Source organism: Chiloscyllium punctatum, chromosome 8 (genome assembly GCF_047496795.1).
Source record: "Chiloscyllium punctatum isolate Juve2018m chromosome 8, sChiPun1.3, whole genome shotgun sequence".
In the NCBI taxonomy this organism is placed as follows: Eukaryota; Metazoa; Chordata; class Chondrichthyes; order Orectolobiformes; family Hemiscylliidae; genus Chiloscyllium; species Chiloscyllium punctatum.
This window is the reverse complement of record NC_092746.1, coordinates 72,490,988-72,509,614: the sequence shown is the minus strand read 5'-3', so window position 1 is coordinate 72,509,614 and position 18,627 is coordinate 72,490,988. Positions and strand designations below refer to the sequence as shown.

At 39.8% G+C, this 18,627-nt stretch overlaps 1 protein-coding gene across 2 annotated transcripts in view; it reads right to left on the bottom strand.

Moving 5' to 3' along the window:
- Positions 1 to 18,627, bottom strand: part of cyp51 (cytochrome P450, family 51) — a 40,960-nt gene that overhangs the window by 10,771 nt on the left and 11,562 nt on the right. The window contains exons 2-5 of one of the 2 annotated variants that reach the window (XM_072575791.1): positions 9,437 to 9,672; positions 7,178 to 7,276; positions 3,846 to 4,022; positions 32 to 158 (exon numbers count right to left, since the gene is read on the bottom strand). In XM_072575791.1, coding sequence (XP_072431892.1) covers positions 32 to 158; positions 3,846 to 4,022; positions 7,178 to 7,276; positions 9,437 to 9,672 — 639 coding nt within the window. The remainder of the gene's footprint in view (positions 1 to 31; positions 159 to 3,845; positions 4,023 to 7,177; positions 7,277 to 9,436; positions 9,673 to 18,627) is intronic. The other variant, XM_072575792.1, reaches the window with a different exon arrangement.

The following is an 18,627-nucleotide window of genomic DNA, read 5'->3' as shown; positions in this document are numbered from 1 at the left end:
AATTATGAGGATGAAATATCTGAATACTTACTTTTAACTCCACTATCACCCCAGCGTTTAAAATACTCATGGGTTTCCCCTTCGATCAGAGAGATGTACTGTTTAAATTGAGCAATGTTCAGACCAGTTTTGAGCATCTTCTTTTGTTCCAAGAATATCTTGTAAGACAAGAAAGTAACAACAATAAACTGATGAAGGAATATCAGAGCAACTTTCATTTACGAAAAGAAGTCAATGCTATAAAGAAATTATCCTCTAAACTTGGAACAGCTTCTTCTTAAACACTGTGAGGGGAATTTGTTTTGCCTCAAAGTTTAAACATTTCCTATTTTGGATAAACTGCTGGCCACTCCCATGTGAAGGTAATGGCAGAGTAATACTTCATTTACCCTGTCCTCAGGTGCCTCTGCTCTTAAACCATCCTGGTAAAACAGAATGCCATCCGAGCCACAGCACCTCCGGCACATCCCACATGAGCAAACTGTTAGCCTCAGTGAGATTGCCCTGTGCAGTCAAGAATTCTGTAGAAGAACTTCCTCCTCAACTCTGTCTTAAATGTGCAATCCCTTACTTTGAGATTAAACTCGGGTTCTCGGTTCACCCAGAAGGGGAAAAACCTTTCCACATCTATCCTGACAAGCCCTCTAAGAATCTTGTTTTTTCCTTCAATGTGGTCTCCTCTCAGCCTTCTAAATTTCAATGAGTATGGGTCCATGCTACTCAACCTCTCCTCATAAGATAATCCCTTTATACTCAGGATCAATCGAATGAACCTTCACTGCTGAATTAGCCAAGCTTGCCAAGACCTTCTCATTCCCATCATCTCTTTCTTATGTTTAATGATACCAAAGGCACATAGCAATAGTTACCTGATGTGAAATATTGTGACAATCCTAAGTAACAAAATTCAGGAAAGATGTAAAAAAGCTTTAGAAATGACAAAGATTAGTGTTTATCAGAATGTTGCAAGAGATCAGGGACTTCAGACACGAACAGCATTTGGAAAAATTAGGACCCTGTTCCTTGGAACAGATGAAGGTAAGGGATAACTTAATAATGGTTTTCAAGGTTTTTAACAGAGTAGATAGAGGAAAAAAATACAGTATTATTATAAGTAATATAGGAGACCAATATCTGAGGCCATGGGTTCAAACTCATTTTAGGATTTAGAGGGAAACAAGATGAAATGTTTTCACTCAACAGCAGGATTCTAAATCAGGAAGACTTGTAAAGGTGGTGGGAGCTTTTACATGATTTTAAAAGGAAATGTATAACTACTTCAGGATGAGGAACTTGTAGGCTTATGGACAAAAAGGCATGTCGGACAAAACATGACAGCTCTCTTGAAAAGTTAGCATAGAATAAAAGGCTGTGACACTGTGAGATTCCCATAATTTCATTTAGTTTTGGCTAGCAAGCACTGAAGTAACTGAAGAGGAGGAAAAACTTGGCTCTCAAATCAGACATCAGGATCAAGACACAAACAACATGAATTATATCAAAATCACAATGCCTATTTCCACAGTGTATTACATCCCATTAAAGATTTAATAATGTTTTCAAATAAAATGAAAATAGAAGCAGACAGGCTGATGGATTAGTTAGGCTTTCAGCTTCCACCACCTTTTATCAGAAGCGTCTTAAATGGCGACGTGGATGTGTCGACTAGGGACGACAAAGTCAGAAGTCACATGTCATACCAGTGAAGGGACAAAGGTGCAGTGCTCCAAAAGCCTGTGATTTTATATAAACCTGGTGGACTATGACCTGGTGTCATGTGACTTCCATCTTCAATGATCACCCGGTTAGCAAAATTAATAACTATAAAAGTGATATCTTTTGCAAGTTAATAATTTCTACCATTTTCCTGATGAAAGTCCAAGCAATGTCATTCGAAATAAATTGACTGAGCTGAGAATCATTGGAGATAGAGTCTGGCTATTACTGGAATATCAAGTCAGCTGAGAAACATCATCAAATAAAGTATGACATTAATGTTTTGATGCTGACACAAAGGATGATAACATAGATCTGACAGAGATGATGTTACATACAAGTTCTGCAAAACTGCAACTCAGGGAATTAACTTGAAATGGAAGGTAGGCATGCATGAACCAAAAGATTTGGAAGTATTTCCTATATGCAGTGGCTGTTTCCGAGTATGTTTAGCAGTGATCAAGCACATTTGAATGATCAGTTATTAGAATCCTAATGTCATGGCCAGAAGGAATGAAAAGAAATCTCAAAGAAAACTATTTACATTTTTATTTCTGTGTTTACTTGATTCTTTTAAAAACAAACAACCTTGCTTGACTCAAAATAGCTGATGCTATGATCATATATCCAGAAGTTTCTGAACCCCATTTTATGGATGTTCCAAACCAAACTGACATGAATGGCTTGAAGATGAGTCATCTCCTCCAGTCATATTTCGGTAAAGAGAAACCTCAAAACCCATTATTTAAAATGGCTGCTCATGCTTTTACAAATACCTTTTCACCTAGTTTCTGGATAAGACAAAGCTATGCTGTTAGCTTAATGACCTTCCAATTGGACAACCAAGATGGGCTATTAGCAGCTGAACTACCCATCTTTAGAACATGACTGAAATATAAGCTTTGTGAATTGCTGAAGTATACATCTCTGGGATGGGAACTGTTGTGGCACAATGGTAGTGTCCTCACCTCTGAGCTAGAAGGCTTGGATTCAAGTCCCATCAGCTTAAAAAGTTATAGCGTCTCTGAACAGGGTGTATAAAAATCTCTACATCTCTGCGATTGCAAGTCAGTTGCTGTTTGCTATTTGGTACAGCAAAATTCCAGGCAGTAGGGTTGTTTGTGGGACCAGGTCATTGTCCCATTGTCAGCAACTAATGTCACCCATTCGCAGCTATTCATTCTCCCAGGTTGACCTTTATCTTTGAATCTAGATTAGAGTGGTGCTGGAAAAACACAGCAGATGAGGCAGCATCCGAGGACCTTCCTTTGTCTGCCCAATTGTTTTCTTCTCCACTGGGCTCCATCTCCACCAATTGTTTACTCCTTCCCCCTACCCCAATCCCTTCCTTAGCTTATGCAACATTTCCTAGCTACAATCAATTTTGAAGAAGGGTCACTGGACGCAAAACATTAACTTTGCTTTCTGTTCAATGTCACTGTCAGACTTGCTGTTTTCTATCCTGCAATTTCTATTTATTCTAGCATCTTGTTTATGTGACTATAAATATGACCGAAGTCTAGGATCTCTTTTGTCACAAGAATTAATTGTTCTGCAGGAAACTGGGGAAAAAGAAGTTTCAGTTTGGTGTAATTCATAGATTCATACAGAGCCGAGAAGGCCTTTTGCCCCATCAAGTCTGCACTGAGCAAGTGTCCTATATGCCTTCTTAACTATCCTATTCATGTGCTCTGCTGACTTCAGGGATATGTGAATAATCCTCTACTGTTCCTCTAAGCTACCCAGTGTCCTGTCAACATTAAATACTTCCTCATCCTGTTTCTTTTTCCACAAGTACATCACTTCACACTTATCAGAGTAAAATACCATCTCCACTGGTCTGCCCATCTGACCAACCCATTGATATCTTCCTGTAACCTACAACTATCTTCAATTCACACTCATAATTTAATTACCTTTTTAATGAGACTGGTTTCATATTCAACAATTACTGAAACCATGCGGAAAGTGATGCTCATGGACTACCACAACTAAACTGGCAACAAGCATTATCTCAAAAGCAAAGCAAGACTATACAAAACAAATGAATAAATTAGTTACAAGGTGGGCTTGAGATTCTAGCATGTTACTTGCAACATATTTGCTATACAACATTCGAACATACGCACAGGGTTTGGGACATCATAAGCAACTCCTTTGCCAAACACTGGTGTTGTCAGCCTGGAGTAAACATCCTCAGCATTCAAGTCTTCGTTTTTACTGTTGAAGAGCAAAGCTGCCTGGTCACTCCCCAGCAAATAGGTAAATGTCTTTCCAACCATTGTAAAACTAAACACTGGACCATACTGTTCAAAAACAAAAAGAGTGATATGGATTAAGAAATGCTATAAAAATAAATAACCAAATTAATTCACATTACTCTATCTTCAAAATAACACATTCTCGTAATTGCAGTTTAATAATTGTCTGCATGCACTCCAATTAAATATAAACCTGGTTTTCCAACTCTGTTTGTTCACATTCATCTTATTTTAAAACAGCAACTTCTAAAAATTCAGAAGATGCAATTTAAAACTGCATCTAATGTTTACAACACAACACACTGATGTGTTAAATTTTCAAATCTGGTGCAACTTGACAATGTTGCAATCTGCTTGACAACTGCCAGCATTAGCCATTACCCAGGTGAACTATGAATAGCTGACAGCATTCCATGGGATCAGTACCAAATTAACTGGATGAAACCAGGCACGACAGATGGATTTTATGTGGATCTAAAGTTACAATGTTGGTTAGTGGGATTAGACTACACAAAACCAACAGGATTACCTAAACATATACTATCCATTTGTACAGAAATATGATTAATAAATTCAGAGTGCATGGAATACTTGGCAAAAACAAATTGTATTAGCTTGGGCACAACCTTGAAAGGTAATAATTAAGAATGGCAGCACCAGGGTGTCTCATTACAAGTCAATCTCATCTTGTGTAATATTTCAGAATTAATTCCACATTTTTAACTTTATACATAACTTCAGAAATATCTACAGGAATAACTTACAAAGAATAAAAGTGTCCGGACATTGCTGCCATGTATGGATATCAATGACAGAAACAATTACAAGAAGCACAGCCTGGAATCAGACCATTAGTTGTAGTTTATACAAACTGATGGAAGGGGTCATCGACAGTGCTGTCAGTGGGAGATTTCTCACCAATAACATGCACAGCAATGTTTAGCCAAGTACTCAGTTCCAAATTACATTACAGCCTTTGTCCAAACGTGAACAAAAGAGCTGATTTCCAGAAACAAGCTGAGACTGACTGCCCTTGACATTAAGGCAGCATTTGAAGGAGTACATCTCAAAACTTTGAAGGGCAGTGAAGCCAGTTGTCCCAGGCTACTACTTTGCAACCAAACTCAAGTGCTTTTCTCCATTAAGGATATTGCCATCAAGCAAAAAAAGTTTCCTTTCTCACAACTTAGTAATCCGATACATGAGTTGCAATGCCAGTTTGATGCCAGGTATGTCAGTTGCATGGCCCAGTTACTGGCAGATCATATCAAACTACACATCCCATTGATCATTAGTGGTGGGCAGTGTGACAATCATTGTATTCTGCAGAAGATGGTTGACAATGTCCAACAATACACATGATTCCACTGTTGAACATTTATTTAATAAAATTGACTGTGCTAAGAATTACAACAGAAACCAATTTAAGAGTGTTAATTGTGCTCCCAAAGTGATGGAATTGCACATGCTAGAAGTTACACATTTTAAAACACAGAACCCTGTTTGCATAGGCAAAGACAATTCATAGATTTGTTGAAGCTTTCTCATTGGGATGAAAGGAGTCATGGAGTCTGCCAATCTCTGCTACATTCCCACAGCAACACCCTGACCAATCAGAGCCTGGTTTGAGAGATAGGGTTAGCCATCAACTGTTCTTACTGCATGACCAAGATAAGGCCCAACCTATCAACACTTTATTGTTATGTGATAAAAATTATCATTCTTATTCTCCACCATCCTAGTCCAGTTGAGTAAAAGACAAAAAGCTTTAACTTGGTCTCTGTAGAAATGTATTAGAAAAGCAGCCTTAAAGAATATGACAGCTAAACTTCAAATGATGTAAGCAATTAGTATAAATCCTATTCAGTAGAAAGGCAAATATGTGAAGTAGACACAGTTATATATTAACTAAACATAAAGATGGATAACAGGAACATTACAAAAATAAATTTAGGAATAACAGTTTTGCGAATGCTTTCAGTCCACTGGAAGTCCACAGCAAAAGAATTTCATCCTTGAAATCGGAATTAATAATGTAAATATAAATACTAGATTATCATCTGGTCTTACAATGTAAACAAGTTTGTTGTGCTATATCTTTGGAAATTTGCATTTCTCATTAAAAGTTTTAATAGTTTTAAAGGAGTACACAATTCAAACTGCAAATAATATTTGGCATAAAGAGTTTGATAGGTAGAGACCTTTCTTCCACATTCCATCTCCCCACCTAGACCCATAGTGCAATCTTCATTTCAAAATCCAATATTCTATGGAAGGATTTAAACTATTTACAGAAAACTTTATTTTAGCCAGCACCTTATAAACCAGCACACTCAATGAACCAGCAAAATTTATATATCTAAAATACCAGAAGTTTACTGTATTATTGCGACGTCAGAGTAGTCAATTGAGGGTGTAAGAAGGCTCTTTGCCTGTAAGTTTTATTTAAGACAAATGTGCATTATTACTTAAGTGATTTATACTGTAAGTAAAGTATAATAGTGATGTGTATATCCGATGTATTGCTTAGTATGTGTTTTTACATTGATTAACCAGAATATTTGGTGAACCGGCACACTCCTGGTCCCATAGGTGCTAGTTAATAAAAATTTTGCTCTACTTTAGTAATAACAAAAACCATGCAATGGAAGGAACTGGAACCGTATGCACAATTAACGATATTATGCCCAGTTCTCGGGGTGGAGGAAAGAAGTAAGGAATACAAATATATCATGGATCATGGCATTTAAGTCAACTTCCCTCTTTTTGCAAAGAAATGCCATATGTATTAGGAGTCTAGTCCAACCTTTCTGCTTAGAAATGCACGTTTATTCATATTACATGTAAGCACATGGGGTCAAGTAGGCAATGCATGAATTAAACATGGGTTTTAAGCGTTTTAGGATATGCTCACACTCTACAGACCATTCATGGGAACATTATTACAACACCTGGCAAAAAGAATGAAGTGTGAAGCTGACTTTGGTAAATTGCTCATTAATTGTACTGCAGAAATAAAAAGACTGGTGCAAGAATAAATGAATTACTGGTGCTGTTCTTTCACATTTCAAAATGGTGACTACCACACTATCAGTGCATCAAGTTTTATTTTATGTATCCATTTCAACTCCTATTTTTGGTACATTTAGAAGCTTCAAAGCTAAGCTTGTGTGCTACAATGTAGGGAAATTAGCACTAACCTTACAGTATGCATTTTCTAAGAATTCAATTGGACTTCTTCCAAAGGCAATTGCATGTCCAAGAAATGGAATACTGGAATAAATATAAGGTGGGTATTTCTGAAAAAAAAAGCAAAATCTTATTATAAGTTATAAAATAGTAATCAAAAACAATGGATTGATAGAACATGAAATAGTTCATTTGTGCAATCAGTCCCAAATTAATATCTATCTACCATCTAAGCACATAATTCTAGTCACATTTACTCATTCTGTTGCTACACCTAGTGACCCAATTGCACCTTCAACATTAGCAGTTTCAACCTCAACCAATAACGCGTGGGTGAATTCCACAATCTCACAAATGAAGACAAATAGTACTTACCACACATAAAATAATTGTATTTAATTTTCTAATAAATGCCCTTCAACAACTGAAAATAATCTCCCCATAAGTAGGACAATGATCATAAGATAAAATCATTTAATATTATATCACCCTACAATCAGCATGCTTTGAATGAATACTTTGCAATTTTCAAGTCTTTTCATTTGTATTGTTCATAATAAGGACTATCCTACTTGTACCTTTTGGAAAGCCTCACTATCCTTGCAATCATGTGGAGATTAACACTGCATAGCACTCTAATTATCATTTTAATAGCCTTATCAACTTCAAGTCTTGCCTTTAATGATATGTCCATCTGACACATTTTACATCCTCCATTAGGCTAACAATATATTTTTAATCCAAAAAGTGAACCATATTCTCTGTTAGGAATCACATTGCAACTCCCTCTGTGACCAACATCTTCCATTGTTGTGCTGAAAAGCAAGAACGCACTAATGGTAATTAGTCTCGTTGGATTTGTCCTACTTTTTGTGGAAGAGACATCGCTGAATAGCTTCCCACTTTCTCAGTTGGACGCAGTGCTGCAGCTATTCTGGGACAGTTTGGATAGGAGCATTCTTCTTCTGGAGCAGCCAGAATTTTGGATTTTATCAGAATTTGTAGCCTTTAATATTTCCAGTGTGATCAGTTGTTTGTTGGCATCACATGGTGTGAATCAAGTTTACTAAAGTCTGTGACAGTGGAGACCATAAAACAGACTTGAGATAGATCATCCAATCAAGGCTTTCTGGTTGAAAATGGTTGTGAATGCTTTATCCTTGTTGTTTGCATTCATGGGCTGGGTTTAAGTGTCATTGAGGATTGTGATGCATTTGGAGGTTCCCTGTCTTCCTCCTTTTGGTCCTTTAATTGCTCACAACTATTGTGGTAGAACAGCAAAGTTTTAATCCGAACTGTCATTTACAGGATCACTTGACTGTGTACAACATCTGCTCCTGCTCTTGAGCATGCACGTTGTCCTTCATCAAAACTTCACCAGGTTCCAATCTAATTCTCAGATAGGTCTGGTGTTGCTCCTCCACACACATTATTGAAGAAGATTCGGGCACTCAGTTTCATAATTACAATAGTAGTATAGAGATGTGCCAGGCCAGGGGCTTATAGGTTGTGGTGGAATACACTTCTGTTGTTTTTGTTTTTGATACCTAGTTTTAAGTTCCAGTTAAAAAGTTTATAACATTGCTCCTCACTAGCAATCACTTCAGGAAATATCTTACCTTCTCATGAGCAAAGACCAAATGTAAATCTCCCCCATTTTAATCAATGACACCCAAGAGTGGTGTTCTTAGATTTTCTAGAGCAGCAAATCTTCTCAGTAATATTTTAATGTGTTGTCTATTATAATTGTTCATTTATTTTAGAAGTTTCATTTTGATGCATCAACTGCATGAAGTTCTCCGAACACTAATTTTGCCCCTCTTCGTTTTAAGTGGGCTTACGACAAAACAATTTGCCTTATATTTTTATTAAAGGCAAACTACAAAGCAGGAATCGTGGAACTCTACGCTGACTTTGGCAATGGGCATCAACAGAGTTTCGGCGAACAGTCCACCCTGAAGGAAACCATTACATCATAGCTGGCTACTAGTGGACTAATTCAAACATAGCAGATGCATTCAAAACAAACCTTTTATTTTACAATTAAACATTTTGAATTTTGATTCTAATTTTGATCGCATTAGAAAAAAATTAACGAATTGCTGTAATTCTGATCGAACACTAGCTCACGCACGAAATAACTTGGGTTAAAAAAGTGACATTAAATAAACTTGTCAGCATTTTTTTCATGCCCATTAATTGTTCCGAATGGATATTTTCAAAATGTAAAAGCAAGAATAAAAAGGACATTTTTAAAAAACCATACATACCACACCCTTCTGATTTTCGGTCTGTTTTAAAGTCATTTTAGAGAAATACGCCACACTCAAGATAAAAGCTGAAGTGACCAACACAGTGGATGTCAAGCTGCCCTCCACCACTCTTTCCACGGCATTTTCTATCAGAGAGGTGCCAGCCTCCAGCAATGGCAGCATCTTCCTCCTCGTTCTCCCCGTCTGCACCAGCGAACTTCGGCAGATTAGGAAACTGTGACAGCAGGGAAGATCTGGTGGAAATGGAGCAGAACTGTGGCAGCAGAACGGTGATCTTCTCAGCGAATCCGCGGGTCGCTGGCCTCTGACTGAGGCAGTGCCCCCTCTCAGACAGAGAGACAGTAAGCCTCACACTGAAGCAGTGAGATAATGTCCTCTCGGAGAGGCAGCAGAATATACCATGTCCCTCTCGCTGAGGTAACGGGACAATATCCCTCTTACTGAAGCAGTGGGATAAAGTATATCCTCACAGAGTATGTACTACGCGATGTTCCTTTCACTGATCAGTGGGCTATGTCCCTCACGGAGGAAGTGGGATTCAGTATATTCCTCTCTCAGAGGCATAGGATACAGTATACCCCTCAGAGGTAAAGAGATACAGTATGTCCTTCTCACTGAGGAAGTGAGCTACACTATGCCCCCTCCCCTCAATGGCAGTTGGATACAATATGTCCCTCCAGTGAGATAGTATTTCTTTCTCACTGAAGCAATAAGCTACGCTATGTCTCCTCAGCAGCAGTGGCATACAGTTTTTCCCTTTCTGGAGCCAGTGGGATACAATCTGCCTTTCTCACTGAGACAGTGGATGGTGCTTTTCGCGCGACCAATCCTCCGACTGCGGCGACAGACTGGCTACACTCAACTCTGCAGCTCTCATTGGCTAATCGTCACTCTACCCATGTCTGACTATATGATGTCACAATGCGAGGCCCACCCTCAGTGGATAGTCCCGCCCCCGCCCCATACATCGCGATCCTCTACTTGCCCTTCTACACACGCGTACTGCACCAATACCGGCCAACGTTTATCAACATTTTTCTTCCGCAAATAAAATGTCCCGGGCATCAGGAGAAAGGCAGTTTACACATTTAATGGCATGAACTACGCAGAAGTTGGAAATCTACAAATTACTGACAGTTTACAGCATCATCTGGTTTATTGTAAATTACTCTTTCACAGGTTATGGGCATGTCTGAATTGAGCAGCTTGCAGGCGGTTTCAGCGGGCAGTTAAGAGCCAACCACATTGATGTGGAGGCCAGTATGGGTAACAATAGGCAGAATTCCTTCCCTGAAGGTTTTGACAATTGATGGCAGCTGTTACTGTCATCATTACTGACACGAGTTATATTTCAGATTTAAAGGCGTTCAACAAAATGTCATAAGAGTGTTGGAGGTAGTATATTGGCATAGACGGAAAATTATCGGTAAGCAGTGAGTGGGAATGTTTTTTTTAAGATTGCCCAACTTGGCAATATGGTTCCACAGAGTTCAGTACTGGGATCACAACTTGGAGGATCGAAGCAAATGTACTGTAACCAAATTTACAGATGCCACAAAAAGTCAGTGCAAATGCAAATTATAAGGAGCATTCAAACAGTTTACAGAGTCAGGCGAAAGTGAGGACTGCGGATTCTGGAAACCAAAGTTTAGATTAGAGTGGTGCTGGAAAAGCACAGCAGATCAGGCAGCATCCGAGGAGCAGGAAAATCAATCTTTCGGGCAAAAGCCCTTCATCAGGAAATGGTTTGCAGAGAGATCCTAATAGCCTAAGTGGATAAAAAGTTGGCAAATGGAGTATAATGTGGGATAATAAGAAATTGTTCATTTTGGATAGAAGAACAGTTTTATTTAAATGTAGTAAAAACTGCAAAACAAAGGGATTTGGAAGTACCAGTGTAAGAAACACAGAAAGCCAGCACAGAGGTGCAGGTGGTGATCAGGAAGGTTGGCCCTTATTTCAAGGGGCGTGGAGTATAACAGTAGGGAAGTCACTCTGCAACTGTACAAGATTCTGGTAAACCACATCTGGAGAAGCAATTTTGGTCCCTTTATGGAATGATATTTTGTTAGAGACAATACAGAGAAGGTTCACTAAGATGATTCCCAGGATCGTTTTATAAGCAAAGGCTAAACTGGTTGGGAGAAATTGAGATCTGCAGATGCTGGAGATGCAGAGTCGAGAATGTGTTGTTGGAAAGGCACAGCAGGTCAGGCCCTTCCTGATGAATGGCTCTGGCTCAAAACATCGATTCTCCTGCTCCCCAGATGCTGCCTGACTTGCTGTGCTTTTCCAGCAACACATTCTCTAAACTGTTGAGGAATCTACGCACTGGAGCTTAGAAGCATGAGAGGTGATCTCAATGAAACTTTTGGGATTAGATTAGATTCCCTCCAGTATGGAAACAGGCCCTTCGGCCCAACAAGTCCACACCAACCCTCCGAACAGTAACCCACCCAGACCCATTTCCCTCTGACTAATGCACCTAACACCATGGGCAATTTAGCATGGCCAATTCACCTGACCCGCATATCTTTGGAATGTGGGAGGAAACCGGAGCTCCCGGAGGAAACCCGCACAGACATAAGGAGAACGTGCAAACTCCACACAGACATGTGCCCAGGGCCAGAATTGAACCTGAGACCCTGGTGCTGTGAGGCAGCAGTGCTAACCACTAAGCCACTGTGCCGCCCCAAGGTTCTTGGCAGGGTAAATGCTGAGAGGATTTTTGCCTCATGGGAGAACTAAGATGAGAGGACATCATCTCAGAATAAAGAGATACCAATTAAAACAGAGGAGGAGAAACTTCTTCTTTCAGGTCATTGAGAATTTTTGTAATTATTTGTCACAGAGAGTTGAGAGGGAACAGTCCTTGTGTATATTTAACATTGAGATAGATAGATTCTTGATCAGTAGAGAAATCAAGGATCAGATCAATAATGATCCTATTGAATATAGAGCAGGCTAAGGGGCTGAATGGCATTCTCCGGTTTCTATTTCTTATGGTTGTATTAACTGAACTCAGATTTCAGGCACTGAGCTCTAGATAGCTGAAGGCACAGCCACCCATGGTGGAGTAAAGGGAACAGAGTAGTTTTAAGATGCTTATAGGAAAGCTCAATGAATACCAAGTGTACAAAATTCTGGGAGGTAACTAACATTAAGGTAGGAAATAGTAAGTTTTTAGATGAGCTCAGAGTAAGACAAAATTTAAATCATGATTAAAGTGCATGTATGTTAATGCACAGCTTATACCAAATAGAAATGGTGGCAGAAGGGCAGTGGTGAATCATTAACTATTCCTGGGTACAAGTCTACACCATAAGCCATAGGAGCAGTAGGTCATTCAGCTGATCGAGTCTGCTCCCCATTCAGTGAGATCTTGGCTGATCTCATCTCTATTTTCTTGCCTTTTCTCCAAAAGCCCGAATTCTCCTACTCATTAAAAATCTATCTCAGCTTTGAATATACTTAACAAACCAGCCTTGACAGCCCTCTATAGTAAAGAATTCCCCTGATTCTGAGAAAAGAAATCTCCTTGCTATTGAGGTTCACCAGACTGATTCCCGGGTTGGCAGGACTAACATATGAAGAAAGACTGGATCAACTAGGCTTGTACTCACTAGAATTTAGAAGAATGGCAGTGAGGGGAGATCTGATAGAAACATACAAAATCATGATAGGACTGGACAGGCTAGCTGCAGGAAGAATGTTCACAGTGTTGGGGAAGTCCAGAACTAGGGGTCACAGTCTAAGAATAAGGGGTAAGCCATTCAGGACTGAGATGAGGAAGAATTTCTTCATTCAGAGTTGTGAACCCTGTGGAATTCTCTACCACAGAAAGCTGTTGGAGCTAGTTTGTCAGACATATTCCAGAAGGAGCTTGCGATGAAAGGGATCAAGCGACATGGAGAGAAAGTGGTAGTGGGATGCTAAAATTGCATCACCATATTGAATGGTGGTGCAGGCCCAAAGGACCAAATGGTCTACTCCTGCATCTACTTTCTATGTTTCTAAGTTTATCTCTTTCCAAATACGAGGCCCCTTATTCTGAGACTATGCCCTATGATCCTTGACTGTCCCCCAAGGGGGATCAACCTTTTCATATCTACTGCTAAGAATCTTGTATCTTGCAATAAGGTCAATTCTCATAATTCTAAACTCCAATGAATACGGGTCCAATCTACTTAACCTCTCCTAATAAGATAGTTCCTCCAGACCTGGTATCAATCTTGTGAATCTTCTCTGGGATGCCTCCAATGCCAGCTCATCTTTCCTTAAGTAAGGGGCCCAGAAATGTTCAGTACTCCAGTTGTGGTTGGACTAGTGCCTTGTGTACTATTAGCAAAACCACCATACTTTTTATGTTCATTCCCTTTGAAATAAAAGCCAAAGTTACATTTGCCTTCCCTATTACACTGAACTTGATTCATAAAAGAAAACTCCAAATTCTTTTATTTAAATAATATCTAGCTCCTCTATTTTTCCTGCCACAGAAACAGAATATAGGAGCAGGAGTTGGCCATTCAATATGATCATGGTTCATCATCCAACTTCATAGCCAATTCCTGCTTTCTCGCCATGTTCTTCAATTTCTTTCATCTTAAAAACTAGACCTACATCTTTCTTGAAAGGCTTCAATATTTTGGACTCAACATTTTCCTGTGGCAGAAAACTCCACAAACTCAGCACTCTCTCTATGAAGAAATTCCTACTCATCTGTGTCCTAAAGGGACTACCCCCTTGTACTGAGACTGCAGCCCCTGATTCTGTACTCCTGGTCATTGAAACTATCCATCCTGCATCAACCTTGTTGAAATTTTATAGGTATTTATGAGATTCCTCTCATTCTTCTAACGTCTAGTGAATATATTCCTACTTGTGGAAGAGCTGGTGTTGGACTGGGGTGGACAAAATTAAAAATCACATAATACCAGGTTATAGTCCAACAGGTTTATTTGGAAGCACTAGCTTTCGGAGCACTGCTCCTTCATCAGGTAGCTGTGGAGCAGGTAGCAGGAGCAGAAGATACAGAATTTGTAGCAAAAGATCAGTGTCATGCAACTGAAATGACATATTGAACAAACGTAGATTGCTGTTAATTTATTCATCTTTTAGAATGGGTTGCAGTTTCGGTTTGTGGGATATAGGTAAATTAATGTTACTTCTGCAATTCTGCAATTCCATTTTACAAAGTAAATGAACTCACACCAGTGTGTAATTGTTTTAGCCAAGAGCTGAGTCCACAAGAATGGAAACGATGTGGAGGAAATATATAATTGTTTTTGTATTAGCTAAAATTGTATCTCAGAATGAAATGTGACTGCAAAACAATGGTAGACATTACGGGCAAGTAGATAAGATGTTGTGAGTGGATGAAGTTAAGCTAGATACGCCTGTACAAACAGTAGGTATAAACATCTGTTTCCCACTTTTACAGAGACAGAGGAACAAACCCCAATTAAAAGGGTCATAGGGATCAGAACAGCCTCGGGAAAGGCACAGATGGAGAGGGTAGATAATGATGAAGAAAGAATATGCCCAACAATGACCTATAGCGGGATGAGGTCAAACAGCCTTGTGAGGCCAGAAATAAGCATTTTGTCACAGACAAGGCCGGATAAGGCAAGAGATAAACAGGGGTAATGGGTGCCGGTCTTAGGGAAGTGGAGGATGTAAGCAAGGGAGGAGCAATGTAAAACAAAAGAAACCAAATTATATAAATATTGAGTATGAATTGAATTTGGTGTGTATGTCCTCTGCCTTATAGACACTGGACATCACACCCACTTGCAAGTGTAAAATAAATGACACTACTGATTCAGATCTTGTCTCGGACTGAAATTATTGAAGTGAGTGAGCTTTGTTTCTCACAATTGGGGGCTGTCCGGGATGTTCTTCCGTCGCCAGGGGCCAGTGGCTGGCCCTGGACACTGGGAAGACGCGTCCCGTTCCCCATTGAGGAGCGGTCTCGTGTCCCGGTTTGGTCCGCTCCCTTGGGCGACTGGTACGAATCCCACAAGAGAGACATCTGAATCAGACAGTGATAGGAGCTCGATAGAAAATACGGCACAAAGGGGCCAGGCAACTCTGTGCACAGACCAAGGTAAGAAAATTGACTTTTAAGTATTGCCTTGGTGGCCGGGATTGAGTTTTAGTAGTTAATAAGGGACTAACGAAGGAACTCAATATGGGTTGTGCCGTGGGTAAGGAAAAAGCCTCCGGGAAAACAAAAGAAGGAAAAGGCAATGGAAATGGAGGCGGGGTCCCTTACAACATACCTCCAGAAAGTCCATTGGGCAGGAGGTTGTGGAATTGGCAAAATAATACTTGTACAAGGGAAAAAGATGATTAAATATTGTTGCTTCGTATGGACTAAGGAATCCATTCTTCGTCCCGCCTCTTCTGGCCAAAATACAGGTCGGACAAAGACTGGGTTTGTAAATATCTGAATTTATTTGTCAATGAGTAAGAGAGAGAGAGAGAATGAAAAGAGCTGTACAGCTGGTAGAAAGTTTAACCCTTTGTGATTTGGTTTGAATGCACATTTGTTTGTTGGCGATTGAATGTTTGTGTTTTATTCCCTGGAGCTTGAGTTCCAGGACTGTTTTGAATCTGATTTTTATTATGGAAACTTAACATGATTTCTTTTAAGGTTAAGGATTCTACAGAGATTATGAAAAAAAAGAATGATAACTCCAGTTCTTCTTACAGGTCATGACTGCCTTACTATCAGTTTCTAACTAATCTCTTTTATCTTTACATAAAAGCGATTTATGGAGGACAGTTGAAGTTTCAGTTCAACATTAGCTTGTAGTAAAAACAAAATTCTATGGTTAATATCTGTAACCTTGGATTCGGCCATTGTTCATGCATTAGAAGTTTTTTTTAACTAGAATAGACAAATTCTTTTAAGGCAGCTCTGATTATTTCACGACCTTTAGTATTGTAATTGAGCAATGATTGGTCAGGACTACTTAAGAAAACTAATTTTGGATTTAAATTAAGAGACTAAAACTGAGTGATTACAGTGGATTTCAAAATTGGGAACTGTATGCATTTTACATTTTAAATATCAAATACTGAATAAATGAACGTAAATATATAAATATATTTACAAGTTTGGAACAGGCTTTAAAGTTAGTCAAGCATGAATTGATGAATTGATGTTTGAAGTTATGGGGAGCTAGCAATATTTCTTTAAAAAAGAAAAAGGGGAAGAACGTAATGACTTATCCCTTTCGGGAGGTACCAATAGGGGACAAAGAGATTGGGTTTGTAAGTGCCCCCTCAGCAGTGGGGAGGTCAGAACATTTAAAAAAGAAATGAAGGTCCTGGTTGAGGATCTGGTAGGGTTGTCTGAACAAATTGATCAATGTTTGGGGCCCAGTCTGTGTACGAGGGCTGAGTTAATGTCTATTTTGAATATACTATTTACTGGGGAGGAAAGGGGCCTTATACGGGGAGGAGCCATTAAAATATGGGACAGGGAACACCCGATTGGAGATGGGGATGCTGGACAGGGAGAGACGAAGTTTCCCCTCAGAGACCCCCAGTGGGAAGATCAAAACCCGGAGCAGAGAGAAGAAATGAGGGAGTTGAAAGACCTGATTCTAAAAGGAATAAGAGAGGCAGTTCCGAAGTCACAGGATTTAACTAAAGCCTTTCAAGTTAGACAGGAGAAAGATGAGACTCCTTCAGCTTTTTTTCAAAGATTAAGAGACTCAATGCGGAGATATTCTGGAATGAACCCTGAGGACCCAGTGGCACAGGGTCTTTTGAAAGTACATTTTGTGACAAAGGCATGGCCAGACATACAGAGAAAGATACAGCAGATAGAAGGGTGGAGTGAAAAGCCATTAAGAGAGGCACAGAAAGTGTTTGTAAAGAGAGAGGATGACAGACAAAAACAAAAGGTGAAAATGATGGTAGCTACGGTTGATGAGGTAGTTAAGAAAAGAATGGAACCAATAGTGAACAATCGGAGCGGCAGGTGGCAGCATGTAGGACAGAGAGGAAGGGGAAGCATTTGATAGAGGGTTCGAGCGACAGGGGCAGAGAGCTGGAGGTCTCCACAGGCAGGATGCTATTATTGCGGAAAGATAGGGCACTTTAAGCGGGAGTGTCCTGCTCTGAAAGGGGAAGAGAAGGCAATTCCGCTTATGAATTTTGATGAAGAATAGGGGTGTCAGGGGTTCCTGCCCTCGGGGGCCCACCAGGAACCCTTGATAAACCTGAAGGTGGGACCCTGTAGGGAAGAGGTAGTCTTCCTAGTAGATACAGGGGCAGCACGTTCATCGCTGAATTTTAAACCAAAGAAAGTAGAAATGTCGACACGGTCAATTACTGTTTTGGGGGTAAAAGGGGAAGGCTTTACTGTTCCAGTATTTGAACCCATGATGATAGAAGGTCCTAAGGATAGGGTCACAGGGGAATTGTTGTAGTTCCCTGATATAGGAAGTAACTTACTAGGGAGAGACTTAATTATCCTCTTAGAACTGGGGATTGGAATTCAGGAAAAAGAATTAGTTGTACAAATGGCAATGTTGGCAGAGGATGTGGAGAGAGAGATAGACCCTATTGTATGGGCTAGGGAAGGGAATCGTGGAAAACTACAGATCCCTCCCCTTGAAGTAAATTTTAAAAAAAGGAAAGGGGACGTTGTCTGTGAGCGACAATATCCCATTTCCATAGAAGGTAAATGAGGACTGCAGCCAGTAATTGAAGGACTGATTAGAGATGGACTGTTGGAGCCATGTATGTCTCCTTATAATACCCCAATACTACCAGTGCGGAAATCCGATGGAACTTATCAATTGGGGCAGGATTTGAGAACATTAAATCGAACAGTACAGATCAGGCACCCAGTGGTGCCAAACCCCTATACGTTATTAAGTAAGATCCCTCATGACCACAAATGATTTAGTGTGATAGATTTAAAGGATGCCTTTGGGCTTGTCCCTTGGCAGAGGAAGGTAGGAATTTGTTTGCCTTTGAGTGGGAAAACCCTAAGACAGGACGGAAACAGCAATACCGGTGGACTGTGCTCCCCCAGGGGTTTACGGAATCCCTGGATTTATTTGGACAGAAGTTAGAACAAATATTGGAGAAATTTAGCAGTCCCAAGGGGACTACCCTGTTGCAGTATGTAGATGACCTCTTAGTAACAGGAAAAAGAAGAGAAAGAG